General features: G+C 42.0%; 2 protein-coding genes and 1 long non-coding RNA gene across 5 annotated transcripts; 1 reads left to right on the forward strand and 2 right to left on the reverse strand.

Moving 5' to 3' along the window:
- Positions 1-87: 87 nt before the first annotated feature.
- On the reverse strand, positions 88-10,839 carry LOC136710087 (dynein axonemal assembly factor 11). 3 transcript variants are annotated; one of them, XM_066685720.1, is made up of 8 exons: positions 10,678-10,839; positions 10,245-10,267; positions 9,613-9,742; positions 3,915-4,008; positions 3,247-3,377; positions 1,138-1,280; positions 595-792; positions 88-353 (listed from the first exon to the last, which is right to left on the reverse strand). In XM_066685720.1, exons 1-8 carry the CDS (start codon positions 10,702-10,704, stop codon positions 242-244), a joined length of 858 nt encoding a protein of 285 aa, XP_066541817.1. In that variant the 5' UTR covers positions 10,705-10,839; the 3' UTR covers positions 88-241. The 3 variants fall into 3 exon arrangements, with proteins under 3 accessions (XP_066541817.1, XP_066541819.1, XP_066541818.1); XM_066685721.1 differs by lacking the exon at positions 10,245-10,267 and having other exon boundaries at positions 89-353; positions 10,678-10,828; XM_066685722.1 differs by lacking the exons at positions 9,613-9,742; positions 10,245-10,267 and having other exon boundaries at positions 10,678-10,838.
- A 731-nt stretch (positions 10,840-11,570) lies between these two features.
- On the forward strand, positions 11,571-24,553 carry LOC136709694 (uncharacterized). The gene is made up of 5 exons (XR_010804517.1): positions 11,571-11,729; positions 17,957-18,000; positions 21,443-21,714; positions 22,376-22,551; positions 24,424-24,553. It is a non-coding gene; the product is annotated as an uncharacterized lncRNA (long non-coding RNA).
- On the reverse strand, positions 14,404-25,242 carry serpini1 (serpin peptidase inhibitor, clade I (neuroserpin), member 1). The gene is made up of 8 exons (XM_066685120.1): positions 24,993-25,242; positions 24,401-24,631; positions 22,371-22,565; positions 20,516-20,720; positions 19,680-19,789; positions 17,596-17,679; positions 16,506-16,595; positions 14,404-15,215 (listed from the first exon to the last, which is right to left on the reverse strand). Exons 1-8 carry the CDS (start codon positions 25,240-25,242, stop codon positions 15,139-15,141), a joined length of 1,242 nt encoding a protein of 413 aa, XP_066541217.1. The 3' UTR covers positions 14,404-15,138.
- Positions 25,243-26,477: the final 1,235 nt, after the last annotated feature.

Consider the following 26,477-nt stretch of genomic DNA (forward strand, 5'->3'; position numbering starts at 1 on the left):
AGTGGGTACTATATGAGCAGTTGGGCGCACGGTGTAACAAGTTTCCGAATTCAGAACCCTATTGAACTGAACAAGAATACGACAAAACCCAGAGTACAAAATTAGCAGTGCTTTAATTTGCCTCGGTGTGTTATGTACAAACAGTGCATTTTAAAAAGGATAAATCCGGCTCTGTACAGTACGTGAGATTGTGGTGATGGCGCGTGCTGCTTTCTGCGTGTTGTCACTCTGCTGCTACTCGTCACAGAATGACGCAGAACCTGGAGGATGCTGGGAGCTTGGGAGGCACGGAGTCTTCTGGCAGCTTTGGGATGCCGTCCAGAACTTTGAGTTTTGGCAAACAGGAGAACACACTGCAGACGAAAACAAACACAAAGCTGGGGGTCAGCGAGAGTTTATTTGATCCTGGAGCTGAGAGCTCATTTAACACTGTTATGACATGATCTTCTGGCAAAGCAGGGCTTTAGAATGTAACCTTGGAGCGGTACAATGGCCTCCTGCTCATATACTGTACATCTACACATGATTCTGTTCCAAGTTCTAGTGAGCAGCCCATTCCATCTCTTTCACAGTCTCTGCGTCACTTTCTCTCACCGTGAGCGGTAGTCCTGCAGGAACTCGCAAGGGTTGAGCCTGAGAGTGAGGGAGTGGAGGGGGGTGGTTTGGAGCAGACTCAGTTCTGAGAGGGTGGAGATGCTGTTCTCTGAGAGGCACAGGTGCTGGATCTGAGGAACCTTTGGCAGCTGACCGAATGATGTCAGGTGGTTCCGATGCAGATTCAGACTTTTACAACTGTGGCAAAAACACAGCTTTACTCTCTTTCTCACTGTCACACACACACACACTGCATGGACAGACAAATGCTCTCCAAAAATGGTCTCTTTATGAAAGAAGGCGAAAAAAAACTCTCTTAACTTTCATTTGACGTTAATGGAATAAAAAGTAATAAAAAAAAATAAATAATAAATCACTTTAATAAATATTCATTGCAAAAGGGACGTGTTGCTCCTTTTAAATTATGTCCAAATGTTTATCATTGACGGTTCACCTATTTCAGACCCAGATGTTCAACAGTGCACCCACAGGTCCCTCCCTCTCAACATAATCCCCCTTCACCAGTGCCTTTCTGAGCTGTACCTTGGCAGTCGGACTGAGCTGAGGTCCTGCAGAGCATTGTCCACCAGCTGGAGTCGCTCCACTCGGATCAGTCTCCGCAGGATCCGAGTGAAGTTCTCCAGCTGGTATGGGTCTCCCAGGTCTTGATAGGACAGGTTCAGCTCCTGTGAAGCAATATATATAGAGAGAGAGACAGTCGTGTGTGTGATTCAATGAGGATTCAGTGAGTATATGGGGTTTATGCACCACTGAGCTGTGGAGCACAAACTGGGCCAAAACTGAGAAGGAATATCTGTCAGAGGCACTTTGTAATAAAAATATTGGGGGGTGACAGTGGAAATATACCATGTTTTCAACATATAAATTCCTGTTATTCAAGCCTTGAAACAATGGTGAATTAAATGCACCAGAAACACAGAAACACATGTTGGTAGGTGGATTGGTGACTCAGAAGTGTCCGTAGGTGTGAGTGAATGTGTGTGTGTCTGTGTTGCCCTGTGAAGGACTGGCGCCCCCTCCAGGGTGTATTCCCGCCTTGTGCCCAATGATTCCAGGTATCTAGTAACCGCTTATCTAGTTCAGGGTCACGGTGGGTCCAGAGCTTACCTGGAATCACTGGGCGCAAGGCGGGAATACACCCTGGAGGGGGCGCCAGTGCTTCACAGAGCAACACAGACACACACACACATTCACTCACACATACGGACACTTCTGAGTCACCAATCCACCTACATACATTTCATTTTGAAGCGTGGGAGGAAATCGGAGCACCCGGAGGAAACCCACGCAGACACAGGGAGAACACACCACACTCCTCACAGACCGTCACCCGGAGGAAACCCATGCGGACACAGGGAGAACACACAACACTCCTCACAGACCGTCACCCGGAGGAAACCCACGCGGACACAGGGAGAACACACCACACTCCTCACAGACAGTCACCCGGAGGAAACCCACGCGGACACAAGGAGAACACACCACACTCCTCACAGACAGTCACCTGGAGGAAACCCACGCAGACACAGGGAGAACACACCACACTCCTCACAGACAGTCACCCGAAGGAAACCCACGCAGACACAGGGAGAACACACCACACTCCTCACAGACAGTCACCCGAAGGAAACCCACGCAGACACAGGGAGAACACACCACACTCCTCACAGACAGTCACCCGAAGGAAACCCACGCAGACACAGGGAGAACACACCACACTCCTCACAGACAGTCACCCGGAGGAAACCCACGCAGACACAGGGAGAACACACCACACTCCTCACAGACAGTCACCCGAAGGAAACCCACGCAGACACAGGGAGAACACACCACACTCCTCACAGACAGTCACCCGGAGGAAACCCACGCAGACACAGGGAGAACACACCACACTCCTCATAGACAGTCACCCGGAGGAAACCCCCGCAGACCCAGGGCGAACACACCACACTCCTCACAGACAGTCACCCGAAGGAAACCCACGCAGACACAGGGAGAACACACCACACTCCTCATAGACAGTCACCCGGAGGAAACCCCCGCAGACACAGGGCGAACACACCACACTCCTCACAGACAGTCACCCAGAGGAAACCCACGCAGACACAGGGCGAACACACCACACTCCTCACAGACAGTCACCCGGAGGAAACCCACGCAGACACAGAGAGAACACACTAAAACTCCTCACAGACAGTCACCCGGAGCGGGACTCAAACCCACAACCTCTAGGTCCCCATCGTCATTTAATGAGACTATAATCTTTAATAATATTTTGCTCTTATATAGCGCTTTTCAGGAACCCAAAGAAGCTTCTATTTTACTTTATGCTTCAGTAACAACGCTTTGGATGCTGGATTTCTCTTCGTCTTTTTTTCTCTATCATTTAGCACAATGCAAAACAATACAGGTGTATATTAAGTAGCATAACAGAACTGGTAGTTAGGGCTCTCCTCCAAGCATATAAAGGTCCAGTGCCATTGCATTTACCACAGTTTGTAAGTAAGCTGTGAAGCTTCACAAGTCAGAGAGAGAGAGAGAGAGAGAGAGAGAGAGAGAAAGAGAGAGAGAGAGAGAGAGAGAGAGAGAGAGAATGAGAATGCAAGTAAAAGGGTGAATCTAAGGCCTCACCACACAGTTCTCCCAGTTCTCCTGCAGCCTTTCCTCCCACCTCTGCCCTTCGTCTGTCCTCCATCTCCTCCTCCTTCCGTTCCTGAGGAAGATGTCTTCATCCCTAAGGGAACACTCATCTTCTGAAGGCCCTGCAGCAAGACGTCAGTCACAAAATCACTCCTTTAAGGCATCGTATGTATAATACAAAGCAAGTGTATTTGACTTCATGAAGTCAGGTTTCATAAAATGTGCTCATTAGATCATTGTAGACCAGAACCTTGCAATAGTGCCTTAAAATGTTTATAATATTCTTATCAACAGATGGTACAATGCTTTTTGAACTCTGACATTACTATGACATGCCTCTGTCTTATAATGTGTCATGCATTTAACCCTAAAGCAAACATAATAAGGTACTATATGTGGCATAGATGATGTTAATCCAGCAAATCCTTGCATTATTCTGTAGTTGACTAGATAAGGAACTGCCTATATATGGAACTCCATTTTAAAGCTGGACTTTTCTATATTTTGATTAATGCCATCAAGTCCTCACAGCAGTGTTCTAATATCTAAGCCGTCCTGGTGTAGCAAAGACTACTACTGTGGCAAAGTGAAACACACTCCTGATTAATGCACTTGATTTGAGAACGCTGAACGAGAATGTGTCCAAAAATATTCCTCACCCTCTCGAACCCTGGGGCAGCTGAGCTGGTCTCCACGGACATCGTGTTCATCCAGGTGATGCCACGAGGTGAACCGGAAACGGCTGGATGGCAGCTAAAATAAAGAGAGAGAGAGAGAGAGAGAAACAACTCAGAAATCATTCGAAAACTTAATTAAATTAGTGATCCAAACCTTTTGGAGTTTTTTAGGTTTTGATTAGGACTGGACAATAATTCAATATTAATACATATCACAATATAAAATGTTTCAATAACGTTTTTAAATATTCAATATTTCAACATACATTATTTACAACATCTGTCACTGACTGACTTCATTACAGGGCGCTGTCGTCATTTCAGCGCACTCCATTTAAAATATTAATATTGACAAAGCCAGTATGTTTATGTTTGATGCTGATGTCATGTTTCTCGTTTGTTCTCCGAGGTTCTTCACTGTTCATACATCGATATCGGGATTATATCGTACCGAACATATTTACGAAATATATCGTGATACACATTTTGCTCATTTCATCATTTTAATTTATCTTGGTCATATATATATAGTAATATAGTAAAAATAATAACCTGTAAAGGGATGTTAAAGTACTTTCATGGCCAGGGTACGATCAATTTTGAGCCTGTTCACCAAGATCGAAGGTTTAAGCAACAGGGCTTTAAATGTATTTCCTCATTAGGTCAGAAACTATTAGAAAGATAAACAATGTTGCATCAAAAATAACAGACATTGTAGACGTTTATGAAAAAGGACACTAACAGAACAGTCTCTATATTCTATGGGTCTGTTTGAGTGGTCGTGGATGTTTCAACTGATTACGTTAAAAATAGATGGGTAAAGGGAGTTAAAAAGGAACTTGAAGTGAATACTAGAGGAGGAATGGAGTAAGATCTAGAACCTGCCTAGAACTACACTTGGAAGATCATGGAGGGATTGTTTTGAAAGTTGGTTTTTCAGATCTGCATCACAAACAAACCGGTGAGCAATGAAAACAAAGCCATTTCTTTTGCTCTAGTAAATAAGTGTTGACCATACACATATTCTGTGACACTGTTCAGTATTAATTTTGTACTGGGAAGAAGTAGGAAGGGATCCTGAATTTTCTTAATGTATTGCATTGTTTCTCTTTTCCAGACCTCAGCAATGTTAAAAGCTTTCGTTTGCACTTGTGTGTACTGTGTATTTCTCTTCAGGTCTTGGTTTTAATCCCGTACCTAGTAGGGATGCACCTATCCGATGTTAGGATCAGATAACTGTCCCGATATTAACAAAATTAGCTGGATCAGGTATCAGATAAATAAGCCGATCCATGGAACCGATCCATTCACTTTCAATTCAAGTTATTTAAGCTAAATTAAAAAACATTGCAAAATTTTATTTGGAATTGGACGAAATGTTTGCATGTTTAGTGTCTGATTACTGATTGTATTTGACCAAGTCATTTGTTCATTCTCAGGTTCAGCTGCTAGATTATATTTTGGATTTGTTTACTCTAAATATTTAAAAATACAATTGATTACTCTTTGTTTGTTTGACAAAGTGAAGCTACTTATTTAATTTTTGGCTGATACATTTATTTTTACTATATTTTAAGAACTTCTGATCTGAATTTGAGAACTGTGCCAAGGTCCTTCACAACTGTGTATTTTAGTAACAAATAAATAGCCTTTCAGTACATTTATGTCTGTGTTAATTGGTTATATTTTGTTATGTTTTAAGTAATGTTTAAGTCACTATTAATGCCTTAAGTCTCTCCCAAAAGGTGAGGTATATGGTTTATTAATTTAGTAATAGTATTGGATCAGTGTGGGGTACCGACCAATATGCAAACTTTATGTATCTGTATTGGAACTGAAAAAGTTGGAACTGAAAAAGGGTTTGGATAATTTTAATAATTAATTCATTCATCGTCTGTAATTGCTTCTCCAGTTCAGGGTCGCGGTGGGTCCGGAGCCTACTCAAAATCATTGGACACAAGGCAGGAACACACCCTGGAGGGGGCGCCAGTCCTTCGCAGGGTGATACACACTCACACATTCACTCACACCTACGGACATTTTTTCAGTTGCCAATCCACCTACCAACGTGTGTTTTTGGGACCGTGGGAGGAAACCGGAGCACCCGAAGGAAACCCACGCAGACACAGGGAGAACACACCACACTCCTCACAGACAGTCACCCAGAGGAAACCCACGCAGACACAGAGAGAACACACCACACTCCTCACAGACAGTCACCCAGAGGAAACCCACGCAGACACAGGGAGAACACACCACACTCCTCACAGTCACTCGGAGCGGGACTCGAACCCACAACATCCAGGTCCCTGGAGCTGTGTGACTGCGACACTAACCTGCTGCACCATCGTGCCACCAATTTTAATATTAAAATATTAAATTATTATTATTTTTTTATTGGTGATGCTGTATTCTCTGAACTAGATGACAAAGATGACTCTGAATGAGCGTCTGCTAAGTGTAATTAAATGTAAACGTTCTACTGTAGTGTATTTTCCAGTACTATTTGATAAAACATTGCTTTAAGCTGCTATTTCCTGCTTTTGTTTGTTTGGTTACTCCTGAAGCAGCGGTGTGGACTGAGTGAACTCATGCTCAGTCACTGGTTGTGACCTCGACTGAAGGCGTCTCTCTTTCTAAAGATTAGATTACTTTTACATCCACTCAAGTTTATTCATGGCTTAGCTGTGGTCAGTAACTTAACCCAGAGGGACCACCCTTTACTCTGACCCTTATGCTAGTGATACTATACACACTGAGGGAGAAAGACCAGGTGTGTTTCTACCTGAACATTTAATAAATCAACCTCATATAAGACTGTGTACACTCCGGAACGAGAAGTGAACAAGGGAAAACATTGCTTTTAATGATGAAGAATAAAGCAAACAACATGCAACTGAGTTTTTTTAATGCCGAGTTCTTGCAGAAGTTGTTTTTGTTGGGGATTTTTTATTTATTTATTTGTTTACTCAGAGTGGAATCCATTAAACCCATTTTACACTTCCCAAACCTAATATTATACTTCATTAAACCAAGTCTCAAATATTCTCTGTATGATTTAAATCTAAACGGTGTAGAATAAGATCTCGCTCTTGGATTCTGAACCATTCTTGGTCTTTGGTCTGTGAGCACTCTCTTGTTAAGAACTGACATCTGATCATTTCTCCTTAGACAAACATCATTTTTGTGGAAAGAAAGACGTTCTCTAATACTCTATTCTGGATTTGTTATTAGCAGCATCAGAAGGGTTTTGAAAATGTGGACTTGGTCATTTTTTGGAGCTGGAGATTACATGGGTTTAAACTCATTTGACGTTAACACATTTTTGTAATTTCACATAATCTTTTAGAGAATAAACTTTACAAAAATAAAAGTCAATGTAAGTTTAGACCATTTCTATCAGAACTGTTGTCATGACGACCTAAAGAGCAGCTGGTGATTTCATGAGCATGTTTTTGACAACTGGAAAACAATGGATTCCTGCCCATTTAATGTTGCCAGATTGAGCAGGATTTCTTGCCTTGCCATTTTTAATAGCATCAAAATAATTAATTATCAGTATGTTTTGTTACTTTTAGAATTACAACAATGACAAAAACACAGCCCAATACAGAAATAAACGTTAAAATGTGTATTTTATTTCATTTGGTTAAAGAGAAAATATGTTTATAGAGTTTTTCTTCTTTCCTCCTACAACATCATTTTCTGTGAATGTCATAAACTCTGTCAGTGATTAAAGAAAACTGACCAACTGTATGAAGAGTGAAATAATTATATAAAATGTATAATACTGAGAATCATAACCACAGTTATTGGTGCAGTTTAAATGTAGCGCTGCTGGTTCTTTGGTTCCGTGTGCCAAAATTTGTGATGTGTACTGAATGTGGTTACTTTATTATTAGACGTCATGAAGGGACACTGAGAATGCTGTGAACTTGCGAAGATTACCACAGACGTAGACATCCTTAAATTAACCAAATAAAGTGTGTTTTGTTATTTGTTGTAAATATACAGGTTTTTTTTTAAATTAACTGACATCTGAATCTATACACAACTTCACTGTCCAATTTTCATTTCTCTCTTTTTATAAAATAAGCATACAATTTAAAAGGTCAGGTTCTTAGGATTCTGCTGCTATGTTCATATTGGGTAGCGCAATTACTTTATTTACAATATTGGAAATCTTAGCTTACTGTAAATAAATACAAGTACTTTACTCACTCAAATCAACATTTTTCAGGAGTCATATGTGTGTAGATTAATGTCCAAGACTCGCTTGAATTTGACAGAAAATATGCTTTTAGATAAAAACACTTTTGTTTAAGTCGGTGCCAATACTGCTAAGATTATTGGTGCCCCCTAACTTCGGCCACCTCCCCTGCTTGTGACAGTCAAACGAGACCGTTTCTACCACATTCAGTGGTTTTGAGAGGTTCACAATGAGATCACGTTTGTCCTGTGTTGGTATCCGTACTCTACATGTAAGGACTAAAATGGCGGTAGATTTTTCACCTCAGAGAAAAGGAAGTTAACCGCTAAGCTAACTTTTACACTGAGTGAAATATCTGTCGCAAAATGGAAATGTGTTGTGTTCCACATGCAGTTTTGCACACAAAGAATTACAACACTGTTAGAGATACTTAAATATTGTTTAGATGTGTGATTTCTTGCAAGACTGATGTTTAAATGCCCTACTAAGGCTTGAACTTACGTTTCATTGTTTTATCCAATGCGATTGGCGAAGAGAGAGGGGGCGGCCGGAGTTAGGGGAAAGACATATTTGCAGGGACTAGTTCGTGCTCAAGAATGTGTGTGACTTTGCATATAATGTAAATTAGCTCGAAATCTAAGTGGGCGGAGCTTATGGGTTCTTGAGGCTTTTTTGTAGGGTCTGACCTGAGGAATCAGGGAAAATAAGAATTTCGTATCTACGCCACACGGGGTAGGAGATATAGCGCCACCATCAGGCTGATTCTTTGCGCCTGAGTAACGGGGAGGGTTTACTACCAGTTGACCAAACTTCAGGTCTGTAGGCCTTACGGTTTGGGCGGCCCATCGCATTTCATCAGAGAAAAAAAATTCGAAACAAAAACAATATGGCTCCAGCACTTTCAGTGCTTGGACCCCTAATTTTATAGTCATGGATGTTTACTTAAGTTCACCACAACTGTGAACGATCCCGAGTCTGTTAGCAAATCAAATCTTAGTTAAATTGATCCAAAAACATATATTAATATATTATGTAAATGTATTCCATCATTTGATCTCCATGTGGCTCTCTGTGATTCTTATCAATTTCACAACACACTTATATTTTTATTTTAAAGCTAGTCAATATATAAGAGCATATTTTAAGAAATAGATCAATATTACCGGAATGATAAGGTTAGATATGTTTTACTTGTTCTTAGAATATTTATTGTCATGTAATTTTCATCACTGTCTTATGCTTGTTCACTTGATACATTTATTTAAAACACGTGCAAACGTCTATGAAATGTACAATGTTCTTGTAATATTCTCATAAATATTACACATATTCACTAGGTTTAGATGCTTTCACCTGCCAAGGCATCACTACATGTGTTCTCTGTTTGTCCTTCTATCAAGGACAGCTTCTAACTCAAGTCCTTTCTATGTGTTCTTGGCACTGAAACAGCTGAGACAGAGAGAAGCTTACTGGAGTGGCAACGATGCCGGAGTCCGGAGTGTGTTCCACGGAGAGAGGAGTGTGTGTGTCACTGAGCTCAGAGGAGTGAGATGAGTGAGATTTGGGGAAACTGCCACTGCTGGTGTTCACTCCTGAGGAACTGGAGTCAGACACAGAGAAATAAACACACACAAAATATAAGCCTCCTGTGACAACAAAGATATCCCAAAGATATCAGATGGAAATGCATCACTCCAGAGAACACAGTTCCACTGCCCCAGATCCCAGTGCTGGTGGACTCTGTAGCCCTGTAGCCCACATTTGGCACTGAGCAGTGACATTAGACTCGTGCCACTTAAATTTTATTGTTTTCTAAAAAGTTTAATATCTGTTTCCACAATGTTCTCTCATCTTTAATGAGTGAGTTCATTCAGCAGAAGGAGTGTCTACAAACAGAAATGTTTAATCTAAATGCTTGTGTTCTATATTTTCTGCATGTGTGTGACGCCCTGTGTTGTGTTCCTGCCTTGCACTGAGTGCTTGCTGGTAGGCTCTGGGCACACTGACCATGATCAGACTGAAGTGGTTACAGATGATGGATGGAACAATAAAAAGATGGGTTGCACATATGAATGAATGGGGATAATATAGCCTCACAGCACCTTGGAGTGCTACCTGCAACATACTAAACATATTAAAATAAAATGGTTAAGAACAAGGCCTTCTCAAAACTACAAATCAGTCCTGGAGCTGTGTGTCTGTAAGGAGAGCCGCAGTTCTGCTCAAATAAGGCTAAGGTTACCGTGAACTCTGCACTCTTTCCCGGATTAAAGCCGTCACCATGACAACCCGAGCACACCTGAGCTCGTGCTTATCTACACAGGTGAAGAGGATTTTTCCAAAATGTCCAAATGATTTATAAACTTAAAACTTTTTCAATATAAGGAACTTCAGGGTCACGGTACAGATAAACAAATGAACATGGGCTCTCTCTCACACACACACACATATATACACACACAACACATACTTACACACAATCTGCACCGAGTCATGCCTTTTAATGCGGTATATAATGTTTAGTTGATGCCTCACCTCTCGGACATGTCCTCTTCGTGTCATTAACACACGCTGAAAGTGTCCAGCAGAAACAGACCGAGCTTTCCCACCATGGCATCGCGCTCAACCGACGAGTCTTCAATGATTCATTTATTATGAACCGACTCGTTTCAATTGACGAATCGATTCATGACGAAACGAAAGAGGGTGCAAACACGGGAGACGACATAATAATACAACGTCGAGTTTGTGGTCTGTGGGTTTTACAAGAGGCACGAGAGAGTTATTTCAGACACATATACAACAAGTCTATTACAACGACCTCGCGTTAACTTTGAGCTCTTAATAACGCCCCAGAGAAACTAAAACGTAAGGTCATACCCATTCCAGAAATGTTGGGACGCTGTGCAAAATGCTATTAAAAACAGAATGTAACTATGTGCCAAAAGCTTAAACCCTATATTTAATTAAATATAGTACAACGGAAACTGAGAATTGTATTATTGTTTGTAAAATATATGCTCATTTTTAATTTGGTGCCAATATCACGTTCCAAAAAATAATTAATTAGGTTAATTGACAACAGTAACAATATTAAGATGAAGAGAAGTTCAATAATAATGTTTCTCAACTTAAAATTGTATAGAACTTTGGGGTTTCATCATTTATGGTACATTATCGTTAAAAGAGAATCAGGAGAAATCTCCATATACAAGGGGCAAAGCCTAGCACTAGCACTAATGGCTAGTTGTCTTCAGGCCCTCAGACTGGGGAGGGGGGGGGCTACTGACGTGCAGACTGACCAATTAAATGTTTACAGAGAAGGTTATCGACCAATAACGGTAGCTCTAGAGTCAGACCGTCCAATCCGAAGGGTTTAGGCTACTTCACCACGCCCCCTTTTCCACTCAAGCGAACCAATCGGAGTAGGGGAGGGCGGGACTAGTTTGTGAACGAAACTTCTCGAAGTTCTATGTAAGCTCTAGAAAAACAACATCCCGGACGTTTGTGAAATTCCGGCCGGACATTTTTTTTAAGTCTAAAAAAGAGGACATGTCCGGGTAAAAGAGGACGTCTGGTCACCCTAGGTTTGTATTAAACTTCTCTCAAATACACGATGAACTGTACTAAATAGCATTTTAAAGTATTATATGATTTTACAATGACCAGTCTTAAATGTGTTCGTGTTGTATTTCTTCTTGTAATGTTTTTAAATACTACTTCTCAACCCTGGTCCTGGAAGCATATGGTTGTGCATGCTTTCTGTTATTTAATGGTCCCAAACACATTTCATTAAAATGATCAGCTTATTGAGCTGAAACTGGTGGGTTAAAACAGAGAGAGCACCAAAATACACATTTGAGTATGCCTCCAGGACTAGGGTTGAAAAACACTCCATCATCTGAGATCCCATGCACAGAATAGTTTTGTTTCAACCTGCATCTGCACACTGACACTAAAGCCATGGACACCGCCAATCAGACATTTCTTAGAAAGCTAATAAGTTAGAGCTGATGTGGCACATTTTGTTTGTCACTACACAGAATCTAACTGTTGCACTATTTTAATATAGAAAAGAAAACACAGATATGAAATTATATTATTTTCTGATTATTAATTAATTAATGAGTTTATTTTTAGCTTGGCTGCGCTTGATCTGCATCCCATGAGCTTTCTGCCATCTTTCTCAAAGAAAGCTTTATTGCCAAAAGGGGGAGAAGCATAGTGTGCATCTAAGATGCTTTATGGCATTATTAATAGTTTTTAGGTCACAGCAATTATACATAAAAAAAAATTAAAAATAGTTTATTCAACATATCGTCACTGTTAGAAAAAAACATCCAAAAATAATGGAGAAAGGCACAACAGCAGAAATATATTAATTTTTAACTTTAAAAGATACCTGTGATATTCAGTGTATTGAATTAATCCTGATAGGTCTGTTGTGCTGAAACGAATGGCATCCAAAACTGGTATACACACACAAAACACACACACACACAGTCTGTCCTCTTTCCCGTGTGCTCCAAATTAGGCAGGGACAGATATTAATCTCACTCTCTACTCCTGAGCCAAATGATGCTCTGTCCTTGCCAGATAGTGCTCCAGCTCCAAATGGACATATGTTGGATGTCTGCAGTGTTAATGCTGATTAGATCTGCCTCTGTAAATGCTGCCAAATAGAGCTCCTGTTTTATCATTCACTCGTTCTGATAACAGATGGTGAACTGCTTTATAATACTGCAGCAAATCACTATCACCTGCTAAATAATAAATCCTTTGACCTTCAAATAGGACACACATCTAATGTATGTGTAAATATGTGCGAGAAAGAGAGAGAGAGAGAGAGCTCAACAGAATTTGAATCATTGTTGTAATAATGAAATGAATAAATTTATAAATTTTTAACCCATGTATTGGAAAGACATAAATATTCATTGTCTGTAACCACTTATCCAGTTCAGGGTCGCAGTGGGTCCAGAACACACACACTGAAGGGGGTGCCACTCTTCCATAGGGCGTCACACACAAACACACTTTTTTTGAGTCGACAATCCACCTACCGACATGTGTTTTTGGACCATGGGAGGAAACCCACACAGACACAGGGAGAACACACCACACTCCTCACAGACAATCACCCGGAGGAAACCCACGTAGACACAGGGAGAACACGCCACACTCCTCACAGACAGTCACCCGGAGGAAACCCACGCAGACACAGGGAGAACACACCACACTCCTCACAGACAGTCACCCGGAGGAAACCCACGCAGACACAGGGAGAACACACCACACTCCTCAAAGACAGTCACCCGGAGGAAACCCACGCAGACACAGGGAGAACACACCACAGTCCTCACAGCCAGTCACCAGGAGGAAACCCACGCAGACACAGGGAGAACACACCACACTCCTATCAGGCAGTCACCCGGAGGAAACCCACGCAGACACAGGGAGAACACACCACACTCCTCACAGACAGTCACCCGGAGGAAACCCACGCAGACACAGGGAAAACACACCACACTCCTCACAGACAGTCACTCGGAGGAAACCCACGCAGACACAGGGAGAACACACCACACTCCTCACAGACAGTCACCCGGAGGAAACCCACGTAGACACAGGGAGAACACATTTTTTGTGCCCAGGTATTGGAAAGATATAAATATTCATTGTCTGTAACCACTTATCCAGTTCAGGGTCGCAGTGGGTCCAGAACACACACACTGAAGGGGGTGCCGCTCTTCCATAGGGTGACACACACACACACACACTTTTTTTGAGTCGACAATCCACCTACCGACGTGTGTTTTTGGACCATGGGAGGAAACCCAGACAGACACAGGGAGAACACACCACACTCCTCACAGACAGTCACCCGGAGGAAACCCACGCAGACACAGGGAGAACACACCACACTCCTCACAGACAGTCACCGGAGCAAGACTTGAACCCACAACCTCCAGGTCCCTGAAGCTATGTGACTGCGACACTACCTGCTACCTCCTATAATAAATATATATATTATTTAAATAATAATATCCTAATTCAGTGTCATGGCTTTGCTGCTACTGATTTTAAGACCCATATTAGCGACGTCAGGTACTGAAGTGCAGTTATTAGTTCTGGATATTGGATGGAGCACCAACACTCCAACACTAAAATCACTACCGAAATGAGGTGTCTACAAACTATTGGACACATAATACATGTGTATTTTGCAAAAATGACGCTAGGCATGGGAGGATTCTTCCACATTCATGTTTATTTCTGAAATTGAGAGAATACAGCTGGTGTGTGTTTTTTTAATTTATTTTTAAATCCCTGTACACCAAACACCAAAGTCACCATCCAGCTGAGGGGGTCACTATGGCAACCCTGCATCACTACCTGTACATTCGTAAACCTCGGATTAACAGACAGACATAACTTATATTTATAAGGCATATCCGTATTTCAGCAGTACTGTAGCCACATTTATAATAAATATAGAAAAAAAAATATGATTTACTAAGATTCAGAGTGGTTTACATAATATATATCTTATGAATGAATGAGGAAAAATAATGCACCTTTTTGTAATAAATATCTAATTTTTTCTATGTAACACAATGGCAAATATACAGTAACAAAATGTGCAGAATGCCTGCATGCTCTAAACAGCTGGTGGAAAATAAACCAAGCAAATTAGCCCATATACACATATTAAAACACTTTTTAAAGTCACTTGTATGACCAGAGAGGCAGATATATCAGAAAGATATTTACAGCAGTTCTTTGTCCAGTGGTTAAAGCTGAGTATCAAAACACAGTCACAATTATATAATATATATATTTTCATATCGTATGTGTGTTCACGGTTCTCTGTAGGGAAAACCATGGAGTGAAATGGCATTTGCAGTGAGATTGCACCCTTTAGGCCATGTGTGTTTTCTAAGAGTACAGTTGTGAATCTGAATTAAAATAGGATTAATACTGAACATATGCCTGTTACATTGAATCAAAGTCCTGATCAAACGAATCGATGACTTCAGGGTTCATCACTCGCCCCATGAACAGGAGAGATCCTGCCAGAAAAACCACACACAGTTCACTACATTAATATAACAATAAAACAATAATAAAGACTTTATTATAGACAGTAAACAGACATTCAACTAGCTTCGGCAGTTAGCATATTGTTTACTTATAATATGTTAGGGTAGAGTTAGGTCCCCTGTGCTTTGGAGAGCTTGTAGTGTTGTCCCTCTCCTCTGATTGTTCTCAGGTGGTTACTGTTCTGGTGGAGGTTCTCAACTCCCTATTGGCTGGCTTTGATGGTGGGAAATTTAAAATGACTTTGTCCTGTAGTTGGGAGAGCTGCCATTTTCTTTCCATCCAGGCTAATCCCTTGCTCCAGCTGGCTGCCCATCAATATCAGACCAAACCATGGCAATAGTCATGTTGTATTTTGTTGGAATCCGGCTTGAACAGGATTTGTAGGAGTGACCTGCCTTTTGTTTATATTTTATTGGCTTTGTTTTTGGTGAGAGCACACAGGGCAGATATTTGAAGGCAATACCGGACTCTAACTATAATAAACTACTGCCTTTATTACTTGTGTCTTATGTCTGAGGCTGAGTGGGCAGGTAGAAGGCAAGTCCCACATCATTCCTACCCTTTGCCCAATACTGTTCAAATTCGCACCCTACTCCCTGTGCACTTTACATATACATAATACAGCTACATTTCTACATTGTGTATTACATAGGATTGAGAAAGATATTTGTGATCCAGCCCTAGTGCTTTGGTGGTGTAATTACAGAGTGACAACAACAACGTAGAACAAATAAATGCTCACAACAGCATAGGGGACTTACGCAGGCCACAAGTAGGCTGTGCGTCGAGTCAATGTAGAAGCATAAATTGGCCTTAACCCCTAGAGGACCTAGTGGTGTCCAGCATTGTTAGCATGTTGTTGAATTTATATTTTGATCCCTTTAGCTTGTATTTCAAAGGATCTGTGGTAATGGGACCAAAAATTATTGGAACAATATTGTTTACCACAGGACACGACTAAAGAGAATTTAGAAATTTAGAAACTAAAGAGAATTCTCTGCCATAGAGAAATCCAGCTGAACAGGTTAATAAACTTAAGCTATAACTATAGATCCAACAGAATTGCACCCAGGAGATTTAAAAAAATAAATATAAATAAATAAAATTCAACCATCTGTAGGTAATTGGTGATGAACTGTCCCAAAAAATTGAGTCATACATTTCTAGAGCTAGCAGATCCTTGACTAAATTAATTAGGGTGGGGAGTGGTTGTTTAAAAGTGCTTATGCTAAAAACGATCATTCTGTTGTTTGATATACCTGTCCTCCTGTTTCTAATGACAAAGAAGAAAGGATGGTCAGCCATGACCTGAGGGTACAGCACCATCGTCCGGGTCAATGCAATCATTCCTGCAGGAGAAAATGTGTTACTGTAAAATTACTTATTTGTCAATGGGGTAAAAAAATTCTAGAGGACAAAAATGTATTTATGGAAAGCTGAAAGAAAGTGCACAGAAAAGTCTAGTAAATATAGATGAAAGAGGGCATAGTAGAGAGGAGAAAAAGGGACAGAAAGAAATGGAAGGAAACCAGAGGAATGGAAAAAGCTTTAGAAAGGAGAGAAAATGGATGTATATGTGTTAATGCGATGAAACAGAATGACCAAGAGTGGGCGCTATTAGCATTTGTTCATGATTTTGATCAGTCTCCTGAAGGCCTCCATGCGTACACTTGTTTTTAAAAATATTTTCTACCGGTTTTAGCCTTTCGTACACAGTTATAGATCACGGAAAATGGACATTTTTGTAAAGCCCTTCCAGGGTTATGAAATTAGAGCGTATTCAGTGTTGATATATAAACAAGAAAAGCTGAGATTTGGGGTTCAAGTGTCAAAAATGTGCTGTTATCTTCGTTGTTTGATGTCAGTGTGTGCTGCTGTCTCCTTTGTTTACCTGAGGTAATTATGTGCATGGAGGACGCAGACAAAATGGCGCTCTTTTTTAAGGCTTCTGATTGGCTAATATGCCTTTATTGTTAGCGTTATATCGCAGCCTGCTGGTTTGACTTGCTTTTGGCATGACAGCGATTAACAGCATGGTTAATATTTAAAGAAAATGGTGCTTGTGAGGACCGGATAATGAAATATAGAGTTTTAAAAATACCCAAGCACGCGTGAAGTAAGCTGCGGTGACATGAAAAAATAAATTGTGAGATTTAATGAAAATTTAAGAACATAAAATAAAACAAAAAGTATATGTTAACTGGTAGAAATACATGATCAAAAATATGAATGAATGATAAAAATTAAAATCCTCTTTAGTGTGTAATTACAGGAGGCAATGAGACAATGATGGAGAGAATAAACAGATGACTATAATAGTGATGAAGAGAATAAATAAACAATTGTAACCTGATCCTGCAGCTCCCTCTGCACCCTCCTCTGTCACCTCCAGATATGACTTCTGGACAGCTTTACCTATAAACAGACTACCATCTACAGAGGGAGGGATATATAAAAAAGGGGGGAATAGAAGGGAAAAGGGGCATAGAGAGTATGAAAAAATCAAAGGACAAGGAAAGGGATGAATGAGGGGACAGACAGAATAGAGAGAGGAGGGTAGGGAGAGAAACGAGATTCATATGAAAAATGAATTCTCTCACTAAGCAGCCCTTGTGAATAATTCATGAAGCTCTCTCTGTGTGTGTGTGTGTGTGTGTGTGTTGTTACTGATGCAGAAAATTGGGTTTTCACTTCATTTCTTTATTTACAGAACGTCAACACTGGAATATCACCATCCCGTCTCCAAAAACAAAGGTAAACAATGTTCTTAACTTTAATAAAGGTCGAAGAAACACGTGTCTGTTTTAAATTTGTATTGGTCTGTTTCTGTCAGTAAATTTAGCATGACGTACAGCTACAGCATAGATCAGGAACGGCTGCTTTAAGCTTTATAGAAAAAAAATATAGTCAAAAAAGATTCAAGACATTACATGGAATTATTAATTTTAAGAATCGCTATATTATTAATAAATAAGCCAATTAATTAAACAGAAGAAATAATCTATTCTGTAATTCTACAGACTGTAGATTTCAGTCCAGTGTGTGTGTGTGTGTATGGAAGGGTGCAGTGTTCAGCAGGGTAACCACGCTGAATGAATTCTAAGTGTTTCTGTCTATTTTTAAGCCCTGGTGGAGTCTTGTTGAAGAGATCAACATTTCAGAGCAAAGACAAGTTGCAGTTGTGCCCTGAGGCTGAGAAAGAAAGATGAAAATAAAAATCCCTCCCCACCACAAAAATTCACACTTCACACACTTTGTGTAGATCTTCCTCCTCCACACAGCTCTCAGCTAAAATAGTTCTCAGCCAGGAAACCTGAAAGCTCTTGCAGAAATATCAGCAAAAACAAGACTTTTTTAATTTTTCTTAGTTCCAGAATTAGACTCTGAGGCAACTTCCTATCTGATATTAGTCATTGTGTGGGAGTGGGAATATTTCTGAGAAGCTTCAGGGACCTGGAGGATGTGGGTTCGTATCCCGCTCCGGGTGACTGTCTGTGAGGAGTGTGGTGTGTTCTCCCTGTGTCCGCTTGGGTTTCCTCCGGGTGACTGTCTGTGAGGAGTGTGGTGTGTTCTCCCTGTGTCTGCGTGGGTTTCCTCCAGGTGACTGTCTGTGAGGAGTGTGGTGTGTTCGCCCTGTGTCTGCGTGGGTTTCCTCTGGGTGCTCTGGTTTCCTCCCATGGTCCAAAAACACACGTTGGTAGGTGGATTGGCGACTCAAAAGTGTCCGTAGGTGTGAGTGTGTGTCACCCTGTGAAGGACTGGCGCCCCCTCCAGGGTGTGTTCCCGCCTTGCGCACAGTGATTCCGGGTAAGCTCTGGCCCAACTATGACCCTGAATTGGATAAGCGGTTTCAGACAATGAATGAATAATAATAGGGCTCCGGGTGACTGTCTGTGAGGAGTGTGGTATGTTCTCCCTGTGTCCGAGTGGGTTTCCTCCGGGTGACTGTGAGGAGTGTGGTGTGTTCTCCCTGTGTCCGCGTGGGTTTCCTCCAGGTGACTGTCTGTGAGGAGTGTGGTGTGTTCTCCTTGTGTCTGCGTGGGTTTCCTCCAGGTGACTGTCTGTGAGGAGTGTGGTGTGTTCTCCCTGTGTCCGCGTGGGTTTCCTCCAGGTGACTGTCTGTGAGGAGTGTGGTATGTTCTCCCTGTGTCCGAGTGGGTTTCCTCCGGGTGACTGTCTGTGAGGAGTGTGGTGTGGTGTGCCAAGAAGTTGACGCACTGTTGTGAGGTTTTGAGGGAAATCGGGCACAAACAGTAGTGAGGTCAGGTACTAACTAATGTTGGATGATTAGTTCTGGTTCACAGATACCATTCCAAAGGTTTTAGAAGGAGCTGCGTTACAACAGAGAAAACAGTCCCACTGTTCTACAGCCCAACGCTGGGGGGGGGGATTTATACTCCACTATTCCACTCATGTCACTGGGCATGGTGTACCTGCTTTTTCTGTGGTCATGGCGGAGAGGTCAGCGTCTTTAGTGAAGATGTTTTTAATTCCCAGCTGCTGCAAAGCATCTTTCAGATCAAACTTTTGTTCCACCTTAAACCTGTGTAAAGAAATGATTAAATACCATCCATCAGAATAGAATCACACTAGCTGAACAAATGACCTTCGCTGAGGTAGAGAGGAATCAATTAAAGGGACAGAAGGATGTAGGGAGGGTTAAAAGTAAAGGGATACGTACAGGACTTTAACACACAAATAAACATGGATATGGGGAATGGGTTTGAATAAAGGCCAACTGCAGATGAATAAGCAGTGCCTCTCTGCCCTGAGCAGTAAGATCTCCACCTTCTGTTTCTTGGATGAATAAACAGCGGTAATAGAGGAATGAAGGGAAAGGAAGATGGAAAGATGGAGGGTGAATAAATGGAGAAAATGATAAAAAACGACTACGAACTGAATAAACTGATGGAGAGAAGGAAAAGAGGATAGAGAGAGTAAAAAGACAAAGGAGTAAAGGTCAGTAGTTCTCTCTCTGCCGCTACCTTCGACATCTTGGATGAATAATGGACAGTAAGAGGAGTAAAGGGATGGACAAAGGGAGAGGGGGATGAATGGATAAAGGAAGAAATGACTTAAAATATAGGGATGTAAAAAGGAATAAAAGGATGGACAGGTGAGGAAAAGGTCAGCGACTTTCTCTAATCACCTCCTGGATGAATAAAGGGCAGTAATATAAGAAAAAAACAAAAAAAAAGGAATAAATATGGGACAGTGGTTTGAATAGAGGAAGAGAAAGAAGGGATTAAAGGGGTATTTTCTTTCTGACCTGGGCAGGTAGACCTCGACCTTTTGCCTCTTGACGTTGTTAGCCCAGTCGTCCAGCAGCTGAGCTTTGATGATGGGCTCCAGAGTGGCCAGGGGAACCTCCTGTCTGGGCAGAACAATCATCATACTGACATCCTCTCCTTCATACGGCATCTCGAGAACCTGATACACTCCTCCAGCCTCTGCAGACCCGTCACTGAACTCACCTGCAGGGCACAGCACCCGCTGAATAAAAAGAGGATAGAACCCATACAATACACAGAATACCGAGCCCACAGACGAGAGTTCTTCAAATTCTGACCATGGATCCAGGTTCCAGGCCGGGATTGTAAAATGGCCGACTACCTGACAGGCCATGTGTAGCGTCACACTGGTCTGTCAAGGTCTGGATTTGAAGACCTCTATCATACACTCTTATAAATAAAAGGTGCTACAAAAGGATCATTGAGAGATACAACAGAAGAACCACTTTTGGTTTAATAAAGAACCATTTTTGTCGATGCGTTTCTAACTCTATGATATGAAGCTGAATTCAGCTGCTCAGTCGTAGCTTTTTGTTGGGAACCTCCAATTCCACCTTAAATGTTGTAGCCACAGGTGCTAACTGCTTTGCCATTTAAGGAGTATGTCCATGATTGTGGAGAAACACTGTTCTCTCTGGTTTGTTTACATTCAGAAGCTCCACATCTTTTAAGGAGGAATGGTATGTTTGAGGCAATACAGAAAAAACCCAACACTATTCTCAACAGAGGGGTAGGGCTAAATGCTAATGCTAAGAGGTGAAATGGGATACACACTTACAGAACACCTTTAATCTTACAACTTAAGGCTTATTAAATATCTGTAAAAAGATAAAGAATGAGAGAAGTTCGGTTTCTGAATGACAGTGTATAAACATGCCCTGATTTATCCATGTTTATATTTGTAGGAAAAAGTCAGGACACTGGAGGCGAGGAGCGCATGTTGACGTCATTTTGAGACATGACTCCCTTCAGATCCTTTGCTGCTCGTTCTCACTCTCCCCCACATCACACCAAGCAACGCCTCAGCTCCACACCTCTAAACATACAGCTACCCACTCAGATCTATAATAAAATCTGTTTGGCTCAGTAACACTGTGAAAAGAGCAGGAAATTTGTTTAGTAACAGATCATTACGGGTCAGTTCCCCACTGCCAGATAAGGCCTACAGAGATGAAAGGTGAGTAATCCCACACATGGTGTTCAATAAAATTCAGATCAGGAATTTTCTTCTTTTTTTAAAGCAACACTATGTAGTACTTATTTATTTTTTTACCTTAAAACCGCTCTTTTAAAACCTCGTTTAAACCCGAACATACATTTGGTTTTCTGCAAAGCTTCCTGAGAGCAGAACTCCGTCTGATGAAATGAGTAGATCTTAGTTTCATCTGAACAAAGTATACGCCAAACCTTAGTTTGCCACTTTCTGTTAATACGTGGGTCAGGTTTAAACATGTAATTTATGTCTTGGATGATTGACTACATCTTAGGTTGGATATGAATTGTGTAAATGAACCATTTATGGCTCAGAATGAAGTTACTGCCCTACAAAATATTAGACTCGAGTTTCAGACGGAATGAAGCTAGTGGTTGGTGTATTAGGCAACATCTTTAAATATGTAGAAGACTAGGGTTCAATTCAAATACCTGGGAAAAGCATACGGTGCCACACCAGTACAAGTCCTTGGGCAATACTCCTTATGGAACTAAGGAGCCAAGCACCAACATGATCAAAAACTAAGCCACTGTAGGTAACTATCTAACGAATGCTGCGAATGTTATAGTTAGTACATCTGCACTGACTCATTTATAATCTTTGTCCATTATGAAACTCACCATAGTAGAAGTCCCCTTGCTGGTACATCATGAGCGTCTGGACCTCACTGCCATCGTCTTTGCTGAAGGAGAAGGTTCTGGTGTTTTCAGGTCGAAACTGGTTCTTCCAGCTCCCTCTGAAATAAACGGCATTGACCAGAGTGATCTTCGTAACACTGCTGAAATCATCTGCTGACACCAGGTCATGGATCTTACCTGTGGTTAGAAGGAAAACAGAGCAGGAATAGTTTTGTAAAAAATAGTGAATTGTAAAACTGCTAAGGCCACAATCTATTTGTAAAAAGTAAACAATCATGAAACATCACCTTTATTTGCGTGACCAACATTTAATCGGATCTATCTCAGATGCTAACGTCCTCAATAATGATGCAAAAGAAACTCACATCATAAAATAGCAGGTTCATGTTACTTGCAAATTTTGGCAAGGCTAATATAGCCTCAATAAAGTTGCAATCCTGCTGAACAAGCGCAAGCTATCACATGTTCATTCATTCATTCATTATCTGTAACTCTTATCCAGTTCAGGGTCACGGTGGGTCCAGAGTCTACCTGGAATCATTGGGCGCAAGGCAGGGATACACCCTGGAGGGGGCGCCAGTCCTTCACACGGCAACACAGACACACACACATTCACAGACACTTTTGTGTCGCCAATGAACCTACCAACGTGTGTTTTTGGACTGTGGGAGGAAACCCACGCAGACAGAGGGAGAACACACCACACTCCTCACAGACAGTCACCCGGAGGAAACCCACGCAGACACAGGGAGAACACACCAACTCCTCACAGAAAGTCACCCAGAGGAAACCCACGCAGACACAGGGAGAACACACCAACTCCTCACAGAAAGTCACCCGGAGGAAACCCACGCAGACACAGGGAGAACACACCACACTCCTCACAGACAGTCACCCAGAGGAAACCCACGCAGACACAGGGAGAACACACCAACTCCTCACAGAAAGTCACCCGGAGGAAACCCACGCAGACACAGGGAGAACACACCACACTCCTCACAGACAGTCACCCGGAGCAGGAATTATGACCACCTTCAACAGCACTGCTGTGTCTGATCCTCACTTACCACCACGTCAATATCACTGTGATGCTGAGAATGATCCACCACTCCAAATCATACCTGCTCTGTGATTGTCCTATGGGAGCCCTGACCATTGAATAGCAGGGAAAAAGGGGGCTAACAAAGTATGCAGAGCCACAGGGGGTACTAGAGTTTAATTGTAGAACTACAAAGTGGTTGTGTACGGTCAGTGGAGCTGAGAGACTGGACACCAAGTACAGAAACAGTGGCTCTGCTTTTGGACATGCATGTATTTTAACAATAACATCCCCTATTGGGGGACGACACAGTGGTACAGCAGGTAGTGTCGCAGTCACACAGCTCCAGGGGCCTGGAGGTTGTGGGTTCGATTCCTGCTCCGGGTGACTGTCTCCCCGTGTCCGCGTGGGTTTCCTCCGGGTGACTGTCTGTGAGGAGTGTGTGTGGTGTGTTCTCCCTGTGTCCGCGTGGGTTTCCTCCGGGTGACTGTCTGTGAGGAGTTTGGTGTGTTCTCCCTGTGTCTGTGTGGGTTTCCTCCGGGTGACTGTCTGTGAGGAGTGTGGTGTGTTCTCCCTGTGTCTGTGTGGGTTTCCTCTGGGTGCTCCAGTTTCCTCCCACAGTCCAAAAACACATGTTGGTAGGTGGATTGGCAACTCAAAAGTGTGAATGTGTGTGTGTGTCTGTGTTGCCTTGTGAAGGACTGGCGCCCCCTCCAGGGTGTAATCCTGCCTTGCGCCCAATGATTCCAGGTAGGCTCTGGACCCACTGCGACCCTGATCTGGATAAGCGATTACAGATAATGAATGAATCTCCTATTGTGGTGTATAGGAGTGTTTACTTAATTTGTTTATAATTTTCTCATTTAAGTTCATACAAGTTTAATAAAAAAAAAATGCTGATTGTTTCTAATGTTTATTAGAAACTGGTCGTCTGTTTATATGAATAACCGTGTCCTGAGTGTTGTCTACTCACTCTCTGTGTGGTTCTCGACCCAGGTGTTGATTTGCTGGGCTACAGCGGCTGATTGGCTGAAGTCCACCGTCTCGACCTCGGCCTGAAAATACTGCTTCAGCAGACGCAGGAACTCAGGGCTGAAGTGGACGCCACTCTGCAGGAACACAGAGTTCGCCAAGCGGACCACGTACTGAGCCTCATCTGCAGAGAGAGCCTGGGTCAGGTTCCTCAGCACCCAAAACTCCTCATCTGTACACAATGTACAACAAACAACACACACTGTTACTTTAATGCACAATGTCAAACAAGCAATTAGAGCCACATGGCCAAAAGTCTGTAGACACCTGCTGTTCCCAAGGTTTCTTTGAAACCAAGTGCGTCATTCAAAAGTTTGTTCCTCTACTTCTCTGGGGAGGCTTATATCCAAAAGATCTCTGGACATGGACATTAGGATTTGATGGTAGTTCGGCCATGAGAACTTTAGTGAGGTCAGGTACTGATATTGATGATTAGTTCTTGATTAAAAACTGCAGTATAAAACAAATAATGTTTGAACCTAAGATTATTGACGATGATCAAATTTAACAGCCTACTATTATCGTGTTTTTACCTTCTCTGAAGTGGCCGTATCCCACCGTCTGTCTGATCTCCTGCAGAGAAGAGCCACGAGCCCCCAGCTCCACCATGCCCAGCGCCAGGGCCACACTCAGGGGAGAGAAGACGATGTTCTCCTCTCCCGCCACCATCTGCAGCTGGTGGTACAGTCTCACGGAAAAGTCCGCCGTCACATCCTCGGGAACATCTGCCTGGCAACGGCTCTCCCATAGCAACAACATCAGCACCAGCCCAAGAACAAACATCACAAAATGGATTGACGGCTGAACAGAGGCACAGGGAAAGAGAGGGAGAGAGAGAGAGAAATGTCTGAAGAGTGCTGCAACTTTTAGGTGCATTCTAACAACTAGAGATGGAACAATCAACGTTTCTGAGGCCGATTCCGATCCCTGATCACATTTCAGCAAGATCGGCCGATAGCCGATACCGATCGAGGGCGGGGCTATATGCCACTGCAGGGCAAACATGCAATTTTTAGCAGGCAAGACACAAATCTTGGTCTAAAATGGTTTATTACCATTTTTAACGAACTCATGTGAAACAGCATAATACAGAAAATTAGAAATAAATACAAAAATAAATTCAAACAATGATTACTTTTAGACCATTCATTAATTAAAAAACAAAATGTAATTAAATGCAGTCAAAACTGCAGTCATTAGATTCTGGGTTATTTTAAATGAAAAACTGCAACCGTTAGTTTTGATTTATATTTCTTTTTACAATTGTTTTAAAACAGTACACCAAATAAATAAAATACTGCAATCATTAAATTTAGACCATTAATTATTTTAACACGAAAAAACAGTATATTACATAAATACAGTCAAAATTGCAGGTATTAAACTCAGAACCTGGGTTATTATAAAAACGAAAAATTGCAACCATTAAATGTAGATATTGAATTATTGTTACACAATAAATTAAAAAATAAATGTCTGCATAGCGTCACTGAAATTGTGCAGTTAGGTCTTGGATGAATTATAGATTTAATAAAACAGCAGGTATAAAATATGGAAAGTTTGAAATTAAACAACCGGGCCTGTTTTAATGGGAAAAAGGCCCATCTGCCGAACTATCCATCCATCCATCCATTATCTGTAACCGCTTATCCAATTTAGGGTCGCGGGGGGTCCAGAGCCTACCTGGAATCATCGGGCGCAAGGCGGGAACACACCCTGGAGGGGACGCCAGTCCTTCACAGGGCAACACAGAGACACACACATTCACTCACACACTCACACCTACGGACACTTTTCGAGTCGCCAATCTACCTGCAACGTGTGTTTTTGGACTGTGGGAGGAAACCGGAGCACCCGGAGGAAACCCACGCGGACACGGGGAGAACACACCCACTCCTCACTGACAGTCACCGGGAGCTGGAATCGACCCCACAACCTCCAGGTTCCTGGAGCTGTGTGACTGCGACACTACCTGCTGCCGAACTACTGGTTCTTAATGTTGAGTTTTAAAGGCATAT

This window comes from Hoplias malabaricus, chromosome 11, assembly GCF_029633855.1.
Source record: "Hoplias malabaricus isolate fHopMal1 chromosome 11, fHopMal1.hap1, whole genome shotgun sequence".
In the NCBI taxonomy this organism is placed as follows: domain Eukaryota; kingdom Metazoa; phylum Chordata; class Actinopteri; order Characiformes; family Erythrinidae; genus Hoplias; species Hoplias malabaricus.

Bases quoted from the DNA above. Each gene is read 5' to 3' on its own strand.
- LOC136710087 (XM_066685720.1), bottom strand. From the start codon at position 10,704: ATGACACGAAGAGGACATGTCCGAGAG. The intron at 10,268-10,677 runs GTGAGGCATCAA...TAATATGTTTAG, and splicing joins GAAGAGGACATGTCCGAGAG to TATGTTGCAGGTAGCACTCC. The intron at 354-594 runs GTGAGAGAAAGT...TTTCGTCTGCAG, and splicing joins CTGCAGGACTACCGCTCACG to TGTGTTCTCCTGTTTGCCAA.
- serpini1 (XM_066685120.1), bottom strand. From the start codon at position 25,242: ATGTTTGTTCTTGGGCTGGTGCTGATGTTGTTGCTATGGGAGAGCCGT. The intron at 19,790-20,515 runs GTCAGAAAGAAA...TTCTTTACACAG, and splicing joins GTCGAGGTCTACCTGCCCAG to GTTTAAGGTGGAACAAAAGT. The intron at 17,680-19,679 runs GTACACCATGCC...CTCCCTCTGTAG, and splicing joins CATGACCACAGAAAAAGCAG to ATGGTAGTCTGTTTATAGGT.